The sequence below is a fragment of the Phycodurus eques genome, chromosome 9 (assembly GCF_024500275.1).
Source record: "Phycodurus eques isolate BA_2022a chromosome 9, UOR_Pequ_1.1, whole genome shotgun sequence".
NCBI classification, from domain to species: domain Eukaryota; kingdom Metazoa; phylum Chordata; class Actinopteri; order Syngnathiformes; family Syngnathidae; genus Phycodurus; species Phycodurus eques.
The window spans coordinates 23,160,538-23,178,534 of record NC_084533.1 but is presented as its reverse complement, the minus strand read 5'-3'; the positions used below and the strand labels follow the sequence as shown (position 1 = coordinate 23,178,534).

General features: G+C 40.1%; 1 protein-coding gene across 2 annotated transcripts in view; it reads left to right on the top strand.

The window, feature by feature from the left end:
- drp2 (dystrophin related protein 2) overlaps positions 1-17,997 on the top strand; it is a 92,035-nt gene that overhangs the window by 54,072 nt on the left and 19,966 nt on the right. The window contains exons 14-20 of one of the 2 annotated variants that reach the window (XM_061686721.1): positions 1,891-2,057; positions 2,281-2,392; positions 4,022-4,158; positions 6,205-6,270; positions 11,495-11,560; positions 13,781-13,927; positions 15,237-15,489. In XM_061686721.1, coding sequence (XP_061542705.1) covers positions 1,891-2,057; positions 2,281-2,392; positions 4,022-4,158; positions 6,205-6,270; positions 11,495-11,560; positions 13,781-13,927; positions 15,237-15,489 — 948 coding nt within the window. The remainder of the gene's footprint in view (positions 1-1,890; positions 2,058-2,280; positions 2,393-4,021; positions 4,159-6,204; positions 6,271-11,494; positions 11,561-13,780; positions 13,928-15,236; positions 15,490-17,997) is intronic. The other variant, XM_061686722.1, reaches the window with a different exon arrangement.

Here is a 17,997-nt window from a genome sequence, read left to right as displayed (position 1 = left end):
GATGCAGCTCTGCTTGAGTAGCAGAGGAAGCCCCAGGGGAAATCAAGCTCTTAATGCACCTAAGATGCCGACTTAATGAGAATTTAGCACATCGACGATTTTCATCGCTTAGCAAGTCGCTCCTTTATGAAGATGTCTTCCCTTTGATCGCATCCTGGAATTCGCGAAAAGGCGTCTCGGGGAGAGTGACGCAACCATGCAGACACACACATTCTCTATGTACTTAGGACACTTGGATTCGAAAGTCGAGGTGTTTTTGTTCAGAAGTAGAAAGCAGCCTAAAGTAAATTTTATATGTAATATTCATGTGAATATATATATGTATGTATGTATGTATGTATATGTGTATATATATATATATTTCTTTCACAACATAAAACAGATATATATATATATATTTTTTATTTTTATTTTTTTTTCACATAAAACAAGACATTAATAGAGGGAGATAAAGTCCACCACTGTTGAGATCTTGAGCGATTGAACGAGACCTTGGGAAAATTGTACACCGCCCAATCCTTCCACTGGAAATGCTTCATGCATTGCCGTGCATATTGTCCATTGTTTGATGTTGTCAGCTACACAAATGATTGTTGGCGAATAGGATTTCTTGTGCCAATCTAAAATCCACAAGCTTTTGGCGTTCAAAAACACATACTGTACAAGTACGGTGTTAGTTTTTTTTTTTTTTTAGCTGATATCATTACCTAATTTTGCATTGTTTTTTGTTTTTTTGTTAGTCATTTCACAACATTAGCAAAATTATGAAAACATTGTTTTGAAACATACAAGTTGCTCATTTAAAAAAAACATGAAACGGGATTGTTTTCTTATTATTAGTCTGAGCACTATGTAAATTAGTAAAAGTGTGCTTTTATTAACTTACATAGTGCTCATACTAATAAGGGGGGGGGGGGGGGTGCGGAATCACGTTTTTTTTAAATAACTAACTATTTTGTATGCAGGTTTTTTTTTCATTGTGGCAAGTTATCAAAATAGTTTTTGGCCAGTAAAAATATTACATTTTACTATTATACTAAAGTACATTTCAGAGTCTGTACTTTTTATTTTATTTATTTGTACTTTTACACAAGTACTGTACAGAATATAATTTATAATATATAATAATATATATATTTTTGCTGTTGTCATTTTTACACACTAATCTGCACTTCGCCCTCCTCCAACATGTGACATGCCAAGTCACCAACTTATCTCCACGAAAGAAGCCCCTCATCAAAAGAGTCCCACCTACTCACGACACACGCTCCCCCATTTTATAAACATGCGCTGTGATTCAGGAGTCAATCTAATAAACCCTCAAGTTTTACCGCACCTACGCCATCCAAGTGTATATAGTCTTGTCGTATTGGGACGCAGGGCACATAAGGAACCTTTTCCTTTGGTTTGGGGGTTGAGTGACAACCAAAATGGGGGAATTATTTTGGCCACCAGTTCAGGGAGTACTCTCTCCCAAAGTCAGCTAGCTCCAGCACACTTGCGACACTAATGAGGATAAGTGGTACAGAAAATGGATGGATGGATGTCCATCGCCTTACTTAAGACCAAAGCCTGCCAACTCGTCCACTATTCCAGGAAAATGGGAAGCCTTCCAGATAGAACGTGAATGTTATTGTTCAGAGACCCTCTTTAAACTATGTGTTCGTTACACAAGCGTCGTACTCGCTCTCAAAAGGCCCAATGTGTCTGTGTTTGCTCTCATTCGCTCGCCGTGACAGTACACAATGTAATTTTACCACCTCTGTTCTTATTTGAACTGCATGGAGTTCACCTTCGCTTCTCATAACGTCATGTACCCGCCTGCCTCACGGTCTATATTTGGATTCTTTACTCTGTGCCGCTCCCCCCACTCTTCCCTTGTTTGTGCAGGCCTCAGGAAAACCTGCCATTGAGGTATCTCATTTCCTTGAGTGGATGAGTCTGGAGCCCCAGTCCATGGTTTGGCTGCCTGTGCTCCACCGGGTGACTGCTGCCGAGTCCACCAATCACCAGGCCAAATGTTACATCTGCAAACAATTTCCCATCAAGGGCTTCAGGCAGGTGGAAACATCACAATGTCCAAATGATGTTTGCCTCTAATTAATAATTCATTTAGTGGCAAAAGCAGTTAGAAATGACTAGTCAAAAGTGGACGTAATGGAATTATCATGCAGTCGACCTTGCAGGACAGGCTGCTCAGCGCATACGTGAAATAAAACAAAACCTCGGTATCAAGCCTTCATTCTGCAAGCTCACATTGAGTTTGATTGCTTTTGGCAGGTATCGCAGTTTAAAGCAGTTCAACGTGGACATTTGCCAGACGTGTTTTCTAACCGGACGCACTATGAAGGGCAAAAAGCTGCACTACCCCATCATGGAGTACTACACCCCAGTAAGACAAATTTTTATGCGCCCTCCTTTGATTCGACTGTGATAGATGCAATTAAAACAACATCTGCCAGTGTTTATTTTGGCACATGGATTTTGTGCTCCTTTGAACATACCGTAAACATGTATTTTGTCGTGCAGTGATTTCCGAGCACTGTGCCGTGTGAGATCATCAGGTGTGCCGTGGGAAATGAGCCAATTTCACTTAATTGGTCTGAAAAAGAATTTTTTTTTTTCACCACAAATTGTCTTTTTTTTCATCTGTATATGCCAGCGACGTATAGTGACAGGCAGAACTATAAAAATGCTATTCCACTCAATGACAGAAGGTACAATTAACATGTGTATGCAGGGATCAGGTCCCTGTTTTCATTAATGCAACAGAATTATAGTTTTGTGAGTAACTGGGTAAGTAAGTCAACTGAGATAAGGTGATTATTTCAGCAGACTTTTTGTGGCATTTTGGTTGACAGTGTGCAGTGAGATTTTTTCTGAATGTAAAATACAGTGTGTGCCTGACCTCAATTACGGTTAGGAAACAATGATGTAGTGAAATGTAACGGACACAAAAAAAACATTAAAGACCCTGTAAAGTGAAATCAAAAGTCATCAAATCATAGTTCCTAGTTTAATTAGATAATTGGCGAAAACGTGCGAAGACTGAGAACTACAGATGAAACCAGACGTTTACATGCACTTTGTTTTGTTTTTTTCCATGTCTGACGTGAAATCTGACTAAACTTGTTCTGTTTTAGGTCAATGAGGATTTCCAAAAATATTTCTATGTATAATTCTGATTTCATGTCAGACAGTGTGGAGAAAAAAAAGTGTGTCTTTTAATATAGTGTATGTAAATGTTCGGTTTTCGACTGTATGTAATACTTGTGGTGATATAGCTTTAAACTGTTTTTCACCATTTGAGTTTTCCAGATTTTTGGGGGGCTTGACTAAAACAGAGCCCAGTAACGCACTTGGGCATGAGTCGCCCCTCTCCCCCTGTATAAGAACTTGAGCGCTTTAGTCCACAGGAGCGGTGATCCGGTGCAATTGCAACATGGAGTTAGCTAGCTAGCTATGCTTACACTCCGAAAATGCGTCTTCCTGCTGCATAGTCCACTGACTTGGCTGCTTTAGAGCGCCTCGTTGTCGGCCATGAGTGCGCTAATGTCACACAGAGAAAGGCGAAAGAGTGAGGATGGGGGGAAAAAAGTCTGACTTGACAAGCCAGCGTGTGCACAGGGGCTTTGGTGGGGCCTGGCTGCTTTAGAGCGCCTCGTTGTCGTGGCATGGAAAAGCCTCGCACTGACCAGCCACCCAAGGCTTCAAGCGGATCTATATATATTATACTTGTTTTTTTTTATCATTCAAAATTATCACGTTTGTTAACACTCTTAAAAGTTATATTTATTTTCAATTTCTAGGGACTTTAACTGTTCCTATTGCTTGTGAGTAACATTCAAGTTCCAATCTTTGAGCCCGTTTTAGCCAGTGCCCGTCACAGACCAGATGATTTTCATAAGATAATTTTCTACATGAAACATAACCACAAACTCTTTAATCATTCTCCAAACTCTCTTCTGCCGCCATGCACTTACTTGTCCTTCCGCCGCCTTCCGCCTTCATCCCCCTCCAGACGACTTCGGGAGAGAAGATGAGGGACTTTGCCAAGACTCTGAAGAACAAGTTCAGATCAAAGCAATACTTCACCAAGCACCCGCAGAGAGGTTACCTGCCCGTTCAGTCTGTGCTGGAGGCTGACAGCGCTGAGACGTGAGTCCAAAATTGCACAACATTTTTTTATTTCAAATATATATACACGAACCACCTGCTTCCCAAACTTCCGTCTCATGTGTTACGACCCATTAAAGCAGTCGAAAGCGAACATGGTCATTTGCTTTGGAACAGTGGTTTTTATTTGTATTTGTTTTGCTTCTATTACTGCATCAAGTTTATAACAACATAATAATAATAATAATATAATATCCTGTCATTAGTATAAGATATCAATTTATATATATTTCTTCAACCCTTCCGACTCCAGTTTCTTTGCATTATGTGCAGTTTGCAAAACTGCAGTGCCACTTTTTTTTTTTTTCTTATATTACTCGGGAGCTTCCACTTCTCGAGTTAAGATGTAATTATTTTCCATGCTCGGCAGAGGGTATCTCCCCTTCCTGAAAATCAAAATGACTTCATTCATTTGCTCCATTTGAGCGCCGTAAGCCATGAGACACCTCTTTCGGAAACTAAGAATATCACATAAAATTGGACATGTATCCAAAAATGGATACATGTCATGAAAATATTGTGAGCCGTAACATGATGTATAACACACACATGCATGCAGCGAGAGGCTGATTATCATGCTCCGACTATTTGGGCTCGTCCGACCGGCTGAAAGGGAGCGCTCGGCATCACCATAATGTTACCCCGCTCACACACAACGTTCACTTGCGCTCGTTCCTGCCAAAGGCGGAAAAACAAGAGCAATGAGACTAAAATCCATGAAGTCATCAGTAAGCAAAGCTGCAGGCTGTCCGTGTGCCCACTTTAGCAAGTTTATGGGCCTGCACGCTGGCAGCTTGTGAACGTGATGTAATATCATCAGTCTGCTTGACCTCATTTGAACGTTAGTTTTTGGATCATTCATTCGGAGGCTACTTAAAATAAACAGAGGGGATTTTCAGTAAAGGGAACAAACTGTAGAAATTCTGACAATGGAATCAACCTGCAACTTTTGCGCTTCATAAAATTGCTTGTGAGATGATGATGAGGAAACCAGACCAGACATCCTCACAATGTGACTTGAATTGAAAGAGTCCAATTTTTTTCCCTTCCCTTTTTCTCTTACATTTTTTTTTGTTTTTGATTTAGTGAACCTTTTATGTTTAAATTTACATTAAATAAAGTGTGTATTCTGTAATTTACAAAAATAGTTAAAAACAATATATAATACATGTATAAGAAAAGAATTAATATACTGGCTGTACCATTATGTTATTGTATTATATTTGCTATTCCTATTTGGGGGGAAAAGACAAACATTTTAGCCCATTATCACATGCTAATTACAAATTAAAAGAATGAAAATCCATCTATTTTCTTTCCCGCTTGTTCTCACGGGGTCATCGGTGAGCTGGAGCCTTTCCCCGCTGCTTTTGGGCGCGAGGCAGGGTACACGCAAGACTTTGCAAGATTGGTGCTGGCTTCTCCCAGAGCCGTTGTTTCGGTTGTGCTGTCCCAAGTATTAAAGGCAATGTTACGCAGGATGGGCACAATCGTCTAAATCACACGAACCCGGGGCAAGTTGAATTAACCAAAACGCAGCTTTTATGAGGTTGGTGGCTTCCCCCAAATTATTGGAGCGATCAATTCACTTTCTGCGTGACTTTTTTTGTTGTTGTTGGCTTGCCTCTTCCACTAACACTTCCAATTCCATCACTTCAAACATAATTTTGGACTTAAGGTGCTCACCCATATTTTCCATGCTGAAAAATACAAATGCAGTGGCCTTCTCCATCACTTTTACACCTGTTGCCAACAGCAGGGGCAATCGGTTGGCGTGAATGACCATGCAAACCCGCTCTTTGGGTTCTTTGTAAAGCAGGCCGCAGTTAATAAAGACAAGTTGATGAATACAGTACTAACCTGTGCTTTTTTTTTTTTTTTTTTATTATTTATTTATTTATATTTATATTTATTATTTTTTATTATTCCAGATTATTTTTGCAATATTTGTGGATTAACTTTTCACTGTGCCACCCTATACTGTATATAGTCGTGATTCCATAGTTTTTTTTTCTTTGTTGTTCCCAGGCTGTGCTCGTCCCCTAAACTGCCCCACGCAGACACGCACAGCAGGATCGAGCATTATGCCAGCAGGTACGTCTCTCGCTGCGCCGCAGCTGTACGATCTCCAAAAGTCTCCCACCCCCGCTGTGTGTTCTCTTAATTAAGTCTCCCTACTTTTTCGCCTCCTCTGCCTTTTACCTGATCTCTCCAAAGTTTTGATTGAAGTACCGATCTGGTAGCCATGTGCCTCGAGACCAGGGGTTCTCACACTTTTTGCATCCGGGAACCCCTTTTTAGATTAGCCATAATACTAATTTTAACAAACATAACTTTGTGTATCCCTTACGCTTTTTTACTTATTTTTTTCAAGGATTTTTTTTTCCAAGATAAAGTCATAATATTATGATATTAAAGTCAAAGCTGAATGCGGGAACAGTCAAATTTTAACAAGTGAATTTCAAAAGTCCAATTTTATGCTCTAAAACATAGGATTTAATTTCTGTGGTGATGCACCTTTTATTAAATACAAATTGATATTTCATTTAGAGAAAAAAAATAGTTATACTGTCATGAGAATAAAGTTATTTTTTTCAAGAATAAAAGTTGTAATCTTTATAAGAACAAAGACATATTTTGTCGCCATGAATAGTTGTAATCTCATTTGAATCAAGTATATTTTCAAGAAAATAGTAATAGTCATTTTACGACAAAGTCAAAATTTTCCAAGATTAAGTTGCAATATTATGATTGTAAAGTTCAACTAAGTAAGAAATTCACATTTTAACAAGTGAATATTTAAAATGCAATGCTGTCCTCTTAATATTATACTTTTTATTCTGAAAAAGTCACTTTTATTCCATAAAAAATAGGACTACTATATATTCCTGAAAAAGGGCTTTTTGTTCTCAAAAAAACAGGAGTTTATTACTGTGATAATACATCTTTTGTTCTAAACTCCACTGACTTTGATATGTCCCAGTCATATTAGAGCTTTTATTTGCCCCAAAGCTGAGCTAGGGAGGAGTAATTGGTTTATTATGTTTGTTTTAATATGTAGGTATGCACTTTTTTTTTCTTTTTTTTTTTCATCACCCCAGCGAGCCTCAACTTCAGCCTCCAGCACAAACATAAGCAGATTTAAAACAGCTTGTTGTGTTGTCCGTGCATATATGGTGGATGTGTTCTATCGTGTGAGGTCAGCGGGGGTCCAGCGTGCCCAGTGGCTTGTCACTGGCCGGGCCGCTGAGCCCACTGGTCACCTGGGAGCTGTCCTTGTGGATCAGTGTCTCTTTGACAGATTAGAAACAGGACTACTGCACTACTGGAGGCTAAACACACACACACACACGCATCCATTAATGTGGCTTGTGTGTGCGCTGAAAGTCTGCCGTTGTGTATTACTCCTCCGGGGATGTTGCTGCATTAACCCGCCGCCAAAACTCTCTCGTCTTAGCCACATATCTATTTCTCCATCTTTATCTATTTTTGACTCTCCTTTTCTTGTAAATCCTCCATATTGCTCTATTATTGCATATTAACCAGTGAGTGGGTGGTAAGTTTACTTTTAATGGGTTCTATCACTTACATACTCTTTGTATTGCATGCACACATGGTATGTTCCAGGTCAGATTTGTTGCTATGTATTCCATTTGTTTTGATGGTGTGTTGAGTCTTAGTTTGGCGAAAGCAGACACGGGCTCCATTAACCTTGATTTCTCGCCATCTTCCCCCACTGACGGTCAGTCGCAAATCTAACACGGCTGCTGTCACATTTATGATTGGATGAGTTTTTGGGAACACAGCAAGTGCTAAAACAACCATCTGCGTTCGCCGCGGAAGTTTGGTTGACAACGAGTTGGATGTTTTTATGGCGTGGTTAGGGCCGAGAGTAATAGTTTGTTGTCACAGTTTAAGAGATGCTACAATGCAATACTTACCATAAGAGGTACATACTATAGACACTATTTTGCCACCCCAAAAAAAATCTGACTTTTTTTGTCCAAATAAGCAAACAAGAAATATTTCAGAGATAATGGAGGATAGGTGAGTTTGTGAATGCTAAAGTGCAAATGTGTGGTGGTCCGTTGTAATTGCGTTGGCAGGCACAGATTTCACACCTGTCTCAAGGGACCCTCTGACCTCTCTGTATGATGACTTTTCCTTATGTTCATTATTTATGATCGTTCTTATTTCTGTCGCGAACCCCTTCAAAGGTCAACAGGTGCATGTTTCTGCTGGACCCTGTGCAAATGTGGCAGAAAGACAAAAGGTTCCCAGGACTCTTTCAAGCTCCCTCTTGAACACTGTTACTGCTGTCCCATTAAAATACACACATTAAAAGCATGTACAGTTTCAGTTTTCACACATTAAAAGCATGTACAGTTTCAGTGCCACCATTACCACAATTCGTCTTGATTTAATACGCACTAGTAAATCTAAAATACATTTTAGTAGAAAAAGGTCAAATTGGAGAATCTTTTCATTTTGGTGTATTTTGGGTCAATTTAGGAAAAGACATCAAATTTCTAGGTGAAAGTATGACATTTAAGCTATTTTTACAGCGGACAAATGTCAAAACGAGTCAAATTTGACCCGACAGTATGCAAAGGTTACATTCTCTCTCCTACTTACAACGTTCAGCAAAATCAAACCAAGAGGACATAGTGTCTCTTTAGAAATCATAAAAGACTAAACATGACTAGAAGTGTTGCCTTCCTTCACAGAGTTGTGAAAAATCGACATAAAAACCCATCTACTTAAAATGTTTCATTATATTGTTCTGTTTTATCAGCGTCTCATCATATTGCATTTCAGCTCGTGACTCCATTTTTTTTTCTTTGGCCTTTCATCACGGACTGCGTGATTTAGTTCAATGCCACACTTTTTTTTTTTTTTTTTTTGCACAAAACATTATTCTACATGCACACCGGCTTTAAATAAACCATCAGCAGCAGCAACTGGATCAAGCAGCCTGACCCCCCAAAAAAAAGGCAGCTAATTTCAGCTTGCTTAACTTCAGTCTGATCTGAGCCCCATCATAATAGGATTACACAGCTCTTATTGTTGACTCCCTTCATGATGCGCTGAGCTCTCACTGTGCCTCCCTCTGTATTCTGATATGTGGTTAACTTTTTAACTACCCATCAACCAATCAGTAGAGCACATTAGGGAGTCGAACAGAGATGCCTTTATTATCGATGTCAGAGCAATAGTTGAGTAGACGATTTCTTTTTTTAAGAAATGATTTCAGATTAATGACTTGTTTTGATAGCGTAGAACTCAAATAAAAGTCTGATGTTGCACCCTACACGTGATGAGATGACGAAAGAGTAGAAATGATTGCTCAGTGTGGCATTTTCTTTTTTTTTTTTACCATCAAGTGGCATCTCAGCTAATTTTTTTTTCTCAGTCATCATAAACATGTAGCAGAATAATAAAACTCAGAGGTAAGTGGCCAAACTTTTGGACACGTACCAGTACAACTCTAAGTCTTGTAAAATGTGTTGTACATTGATGTACATGATTTTGGCACCGTTCTAATCAGGACAGTGAGGTCTTTACTGCATCATAGTGCAACCTTTTTTTTCCCAAGTATGTATAGAAGAAAATCTCTGTCTCAGAACTCCGCGCGATGCGGCGGTTTCTTGCATTTCCTTTCACGTCCAATTATACTTGTACAATTTACACAAGTGTACTTTCAAAGACAGACACCCACGCGCAAGGATCTGACGAGACTGCCTCTCTTTTCCTCTCTGCTTGTTGACTGCTTATGAATGGCTTTATGGAACAACCATTATTTTTATTTTTATTTTTTTAGAGATGGTACTGACGATGCAGCAGTGTGAATCTGAAGCCACTCTCACGTGGTACATGAATATTTTAAGTACATCTGCTAGGATGCTGGTCCAAAAGCCTCCTCAAAAACATACTTCCAAATACCATCATAACGACCAATGGTAAACATTAAACCAAGTGTTCATCAAAAATGAGATGGATGTTTTGTCAACGTTTTTCTGAATGCCAGAGGACGGGCGGGCGTGCAGGTGTGAGCGTCGCACATAAAGACGGACAAAGTGACCCGTTCACAAGAAAGTAAAATGCATTTAGAGCAATTAAGCGCCACCCAGGCTCTGCTGGGTGAAGATTACGCTTGAGTTAATTGGGTGTTAATGGCGTTCTCCTGGGTGGTAATTAAAAAGGAAAAACGCTCACACCAACTCTTGTGCTAAAGAGAGCGCTCGGGAGGCTGGCCACTTGCCACGCTGGGACACGTTTTATCAACATATACTTAGTTTAATGATACTGAAGCTGAGCAGGAGAAGAAAACAACAAACAGACTCCTTTGGACCTTTTGTTCTTCATCACCACATGTGGTTGCATAATTGTGAACACCCTCCGATAAGTGGGGATGTGGCTGTGTTCACAATTAGCCAATCACATTCAAACTCAAGTTGGCGTCAACACACACCTGCCAGTATTTAAAATGCCTCAGATGTTCTAGCAGGCTTTTCCTGACTTTTTTTGCTTTCTAGCAGAAGCCTGAAAGTTTTGTGCTTTTTCAAAGTGTTCATAATTCCCTCCACCTTTACTAAGGCCTCAGTTCCAGCTGAAGAAAAATTCTGCATCAAAGCATGTTTCCGCCACCACCGTGCTTTGCTAGGTGCTGAAGGTCATGACCTCATGCATTTCCACACGTTGGATCAGTGCTTCGCACAAGCAAACTGTCAGTTTTCAGTTATTAGTTCTTGTTTTTAATGATCTTCACACAGCCGTTATGAGCTTCGTCGTCGATGTCAATGTTGTGACATGAAACGTAACGCCGTCGCTGTCCGCGGTTCTGAAACACACTGCAGCCTTGCCGGGTGTTTTTATTGCTTCCCTGCTAGTAGACGAGGACAGCGTTCACTATTTTAAACACATTTTATCTCCCTTTCCTTGTTGACATTTTTATTGATTCTCCTCTCTGGCAGACGGAATTTTTTTCTGTTGCTCCCACTCTGCAGTCTTGTCACTTAGACGTTTACGGGCATCTTTTTTGTTTACTTGCAGTCCGTGATAGTTAGTTAGCCACAGTTCTTTGCAAACATCAGCTGTGCAGATATCACTGTGTGTGACTTTTCTTTCTTTTTTGTTCCTGTTTTGCTCTAGTGTGGGAGCATATCAAATCTGTTGATTTTGACCCTTTGTATATTTGATGTGACACTTTCTCTCCCCTCTTTTGTGTGGCTGTTTTCACATTTGTATGTAAATTTATGCGTGCATTTGCATGTGTGTGTGTGTGTGTGTGTGTGTGTGTATCCGTGCGTGTGTGTAGATTGGCGGAGATGGAAAACCAAAATTGTTCCTTCTTCACGGACAGCCTTTCTCCTGATGAAAGTCTGTGAGTATGTCGCCATTGGCACGACACCAACACCCTTGTTATTGGCGCCGACTTGCAACATGATTGTGTGTGTGTGCGTGCGTGCATGCGTGTTTGTTCATAGATGTCAGTCTGAGATCATGTTTTTGGCCATATAAAGTAATCCCCCACTATTTGCGTGCCCTGCCCTATAATTGCCTAAATTGAGTTTTTTTTTTTTAAAGATTATTCATTTGTTTATTTGCTGTATCGAGTTTAATCCACTGAATTGAGTTTAATCCATAAATACGGTTGTACCTTGACACATGAATGCCCCAATTTATGAGTTTTTCAAGTTAGGAGACATCTCTTGGTCGATATATATTTTATTATTATTATTTATTGATTGCGTTGTGTTGCAAGCCCAAATTTGAGGTAAGAGCAAATTTCAGACACGCTCGAGTGAAGTGAAAAAAGCGTGACAGTTTCGGCTCTTTCAGCCGTTTATTGTAGTCTCGTTGATCTGCACTATTTGCATATCTGTTGTTGACCTTTTCTAGCCACTCGTGCTTGAGAACTAATCTGCACCATTTGCACAATTGTCAAGGCATTAGCATTACCGGTAACTTTTCATTGCACAGTGACTCTCCGTAGTGTGTTTTTATGTCCTAAAAGTATCTTTTGTCACAGTTGGCTGTCTGTTGTCGTACAAGAGCAGCTCCAACTACCGGAGACAAAGTCCTTGTGTTTTTTACATACTTGGCAAATAAAGATGATTCTGATTGCATATGTATGTTTTACAATACTGTACTTTTTTTTTGGGTGGTATTTTAGAGTGTTTCAGAAAGATCATAAAAACTGAAAACAAGAAATTGTCGGTGAATTTATGAATGGCGACCCGCGAATATGAAGGGGATTTACTATAATGTTAACGTTTGTGTTTGTGTGTGTCTGTGTGGGCTGTTAACACTTTTTGTGACAATGTTTGTTTGTTTTTTCCTCATCCATTGCATATGCCCTGCAGCATAGTTCTGCACGCTCTGATCTCGGGCCATCTGTCTGCTGAGGTGTTCTCATCAGCGTTTCATTCAAATGAATTTTATGTATGTGCATCTTGACGTGAGCTTGAGAAATATGTGTGCGCCTGTGACAGAAACAACATTCCCCAACACAACAGTTGTATACTTTCTTTACAAAGATAATAATGCTCAGTTGATTGGAACAGTCAGAGAGGCATTACATTAACCATATGTTTAATTAGTGTAATTTCACACTGCTGAAACTATAATATTATGATACAATGATGTAATATTGATTGAAGTGCGGTTACATTTGTAAAAGAAAAATGTATTGTATATGCGCTTGTTTGTGGCCTTGTTTTAGAGCCCTTTGTATGGCATTTTGAGGCTGCTGTAATTCTTTTAGCATGGCTCTCAATGAACTTGACTTTAACTAGTTTCATTTAGGTAAGGAACTTCCATGTAAGTACAGGGGGTCCTTGGATTATGACCGTGTTCCAAGTAAGTTGTAGTAATGCAGAAGTAAAGTCGTTACAAGAAATATACAGTATTTATTTATCATAAAAAAACACTTGTAGACCCAATATTAAACAATCAAATGTAAAATAATCAGTACGGCAATAACTGAGCGTGCCGTCTTGGTGTGACAACATATTCTTACGCCAAAGCGCAAACTATTTTATTGCGCCGTTCGTCACCTTAAAACATCGTAAAGTGAGGACGTCCCATAACATGACATTCCTCCTTCCCGCCGCCAACCTGTAGATAAACATTGTTTGTGCTCATCATTTTCAAGAGAGGTCTTGTTGTTTGGGCAACATATTGGATTGAAATCACACGTCACCCTTTATAAGGCAAAAATTAAATTAAATTGGCAACACTAGTGTTGGAATGACAGCCTGACTGTGGTGTACTTATATATGATCACAACAGTTTGCCAATGATAACATTTTAGTGGGTAAAAAAAAAAAAACAATATATATATATATATATATATATATATCAAACAACACTTAAAATGTGAATAATTTCAAAGTGGCACTTATTTGATTGTTCTGTATGTCTCCCTTTGGACACCCCTGATGTAATATATGGGCGCAAGCCCTAGTGGTCTTCGCTCGCTTGCTTCTGCCTTGCGTTGCTGGTTTTTTTTTGTGTTCGTTTTGTTTTGTTTTTGCTATCACTCGTGGGCTTGGTGCTGCTGGTGGCTCAGTGTGCTGATTTCTGTGTGGGGCCGACTCAGAGATGAAGATCAGTACCTCCTGCGTCACCCCAGCCCTGCCCTGGACCAGGACTCCCCCTGTGGGCAGCACATGTTGCTGGCCCACTTGGAGCACCAGGACAAGGAGCAACTCCAGTGCACCCTGGCCCGCTTGGAGAATGAAAACAGGTCAGTGGATGAGGAAAATTACAAAGCTGGGCTCATTTTTTTGTGTGTGATTACTTTCGTATGTAACAATTAGGTCTGCGAGAAAATAAAAAATAACTCTGCCACCGGAACCAATGTTTCACACGGACGTTTTTTGCAGTCGCACACAGTGTTGGGCCACTAATTAACTTTGTCAAAAACGACACAGGAGCGTCTGTAAGTGATTTTTAACGCACTATTAAAATTGTATTGTACATGTAACATGATTTATGAGTGAGCTGAATGGTAGTTAGTGTTTTTTTTATATAAAATGTTCAGTGCTAGTACGCTAATGCTCATCGCGAATGATAACCGTTTAGCAAAAGGCTGACTTTGTTGTATCAAATTCTGTACTGGTTATACCATACACTCAGTATCAACATATTCACTTTAAGGATAGAAGTCCGGAGAGAAGAGAGAATGAAATGCATGTTAGAAGTACAAAATAAAAATAAATTTGGGTGGGGGCGGCGATCACGCCGCTATAGGAAAAAGCTATAGGATAATTGATTCAAAAAATATTTGATCATTACAGCCCTATTAGGAGTTTCCTTTCACTTAATCATACATTTAAGTGAGAGGCAGCGTGTTTATAAAGCACGTACAATGAATGAATCACGTTTGGAAATGCTCCAAAAAGCAGTTTGGGATCAAGTTTGGCTGAGGGAGTGATTTTGCTCGGTAAACCTCCGTAAGCACAATAACACAATTATGCGTGTGTGTGGGCTTGCATTTTGTGATGCTTATTTTAAGTGTGTTCTTATTTGACCTCCCGCAGTGAAGAAACACTTTCACACTCCAAATCCTATTGAACACGATGCCTGTGATTATTATTTGCGCATATAAGAAGTGTCACACTATTAGTGTGATTTCATTGAAAGTCTTTACACTAAGTAATCCTTTAGTTCCAGTCTAGCAGATCTCCCACATTGACGATAACAACGATCCACAATGCACTGCGGTGAAGTTGAGGCAAAAGGGAGTGTACTACTTGGCAGAGGCGCTGGCCATCCATTCACTTTTAGATAGTTTGCTGGCTAAAGAAGGGCAACAGGACGTCAGCTACGGGAAGTTGAGCTCACGCTATAGCGAACTCCATAAGAAGTCGGATTTATTGTATACAGAGATGTACTTTGGCGCTAGACCATGGAGACACTTGTACCTAAGCAGAGCTGTTATAAAGTCTATTCTCAGAGCTAGTGCAAAGAACGGAGAATCTGTACAAGGTTCTCGAGGGATTCCCTGCCTTAAGAAGCCCAACTCATTCCTTGTGACCCATCTTTCTTCTCAGGGTGCTTCAGAGCGAGTACAGGCGCCTCAAGTGGAAACACGAGGAGGCGGCGTCGCTGCCCATGCTGACCGAAGCCGGCGAGGGTGGCCCGGACTCGCCGGTCGCGGTCGACCAGCAGGACGAGGAGCTCCTGGCCGAGGCGCGGGTCCTCCGGCAGCACAAGACGCGCCTGGAGACCCGCATGCAGATCTTAGAGGACCACAACAAGCAGCTGGAGTCGCAGCTGCGCAGGCTCAGAGAGCTTCTTCTTCAGGTAAATGCCTCCTATAAACATAAGGTGGTGGTAACTTGACTTAGGAATTTTATTTGTTCCGTGACCAAGCTCGTAACTCAATTTATTTGTATATCAAATCAATGTTCCCCATTGAAATGGCAATCTGTTCAGCCCCCCCGCAAAAACACAAACAAACATGATTTTATTTATTTATTTATTTGCATTTTTAGCAGTAGCACTGATAGCAATATAAGGTATATTACCAACTTGAAGAAAGCAGTTTTTGAAAATGCAAGCAAGATGTCATTTTTGTTTTTTTTCTCCTGAAAAGTTGTCCTTTTGGAAGTTCCACCCGACAGCAACGATCTATAAAATACCAATAAATACTGCCACTTTATAGAATAGTACATTACTTTGTCCACACTGGCTACGCAGCGAATTTGGTCTCCACTTCTGCCTCTGACGTCACACCAAGACATGGGGGCGCCTCGATTGTGGTGATGAAAAAAGGGGCGTTCCAAAGGCAATCAGTTGTTTACCAATTGCTCCAAATGGAACACCCGACAAAGCCGAACACAAGTTGAACGGGTAGCCGAGTCAAGCCGAGCGATGCCAATCGCACGTGGGACGGTAGCCGAGATGAGCCAGTGCCCATTTCGAGTCAGGCAGTCGCAGCGTAAACACTCTCGTCACATTTGCGAGTGCTTCTCAATATATATATATATTTTTTTTTTTTTCCCAGTACAATTTTCTTAGCCATGGGCCCAAAGAAAGACAGCAGTGCTACCAGCAACAAAGAAAAAAGGAAAGTGGTGCGAACCACAGTGGATTTAAGGAAGGAGATAATCGCTACGTATGAAAATGGTGTGCGTGTTACGGATCTTGCTAACCAGTATCGTATGGCTACGTCGACAATTTCGACTATCCTAAAGAATAAAGATGTAATAAAGGCAGCAAGTGTTGCCAAAGGAGTGACTAGCATTACAATGCAAAGGCCACAGATAATAGAAGAAATGGAGAAGTTGCTTTTGATATTTATCAAAGAAAATGAGTTAGCGGGGGACAGTATCAGTGAGGCTATTATCAGTGAAAAAGCCTTACAAATGTACAGCGATCTCAAAAAGGAAATGCCTCCCGGTCCTGAGGGCGATACCAGTGTCTTTACTTTCAAAGTCAGCAGAGGCTTGTTTGAAAAGTTTAAAAACAGAACTGGCATTCATAGTGTGACTATGCATGCAGGGGCAGCGAGTTCGAACAAAGAGGCGGCTGAAAAGTATGTAAAATGGGAATTTACTGTATTTGGAGGTTGGGAACAGATTAAACTCATTTACATTATTTCCTATGGGAAAAAATGTTCCGGTCGTCGAACGAATCGGACTTCGAACACTTCACAAGAACGAATTATGTTCGAATTCCGAGGTGCCACTGTATTTTCTTGAAAATGACTGCCATTTTCATTTTCACTTTCTTGAGCAAAAAAATACATGGACAGCTTGTTAGTGAAATACAGGCCATGCATTATATATATATATATAATATAGGTTAATTGACAACTCTAAAATTGCCCGTGAATGTGAGTGCGAATGGTTGTTTGTTTATGTGTGCCCTGCGGTTGGCTGGCAACCAGTTCAGGGTGTACCCCGCCTCCTGCCCGATGACAGCTGGGATTGGCTCCAGCACGCCCGCGACCCTCGTGAGGAGAAGCGGCTCAGAAAATGGATGGATGGATGAATTCTGTATTCTGTTGTGGTAAAACGTCATACTCTTGTAAGAATAAAGTTGTATTTTAATATTATGTTAAATTCAAAATTTAATAAGGAAAGAAAATCATATTTTAATCTAATTTGAATTTTAGAAACTTCTCAGAATAATGCTGTTCTTGGAAAAAAATATGACTTGTTTTTTAAAAATGAAATATAACCACTGAGCACAAGAAAATTCCCCTGCCTGTGTAAATTGTTCTATAATTAATAATCCTTGAACTTTTTTGAAGAAAAGGTTGTCACAGATGCGTTATTAAGACATTTGGGAACACTTTTAATCTGTCTTGGAAATCTACCCGATTATTTAACTCCGGTTAGCAACACAAGTAAAAAGAAGGAATTGAACAGCTCTCCAATTCAAATCAAGGGTAAACATACTGTATATGACGGTGATGTCCTATACACGGACGGCTGCGTATTTCTGGGCCTGGGAAAACCAGTTTTTAATTGCTTGTACATTTAAAAAAAATAATAATAATACATCAAACCGGTATCTTTTTGTGTTTGGCAGGAGTGAGCTGGGGACGTTTCTTTGGGCAGTGACGCAAGGGGGCAGGGGTGGGGACTGAGTGAGGCTACATTTAAATCATGCTAGCAGTTTGAAAACTGCATCTCGCATATTTAAGTAGAGTGCGTTCTTCAGGTAGCAGGTACAGTGCCTCGCACACAGTGCTCACAATAAAGAATATGGAATAAGCAAGCGCAACGCCATTTAAAATCTTTGCCCTAAAATACTTTGTGCAGAGCGAAATGCAGCACCTGTGGCGGGAGTGAAAATAAACAG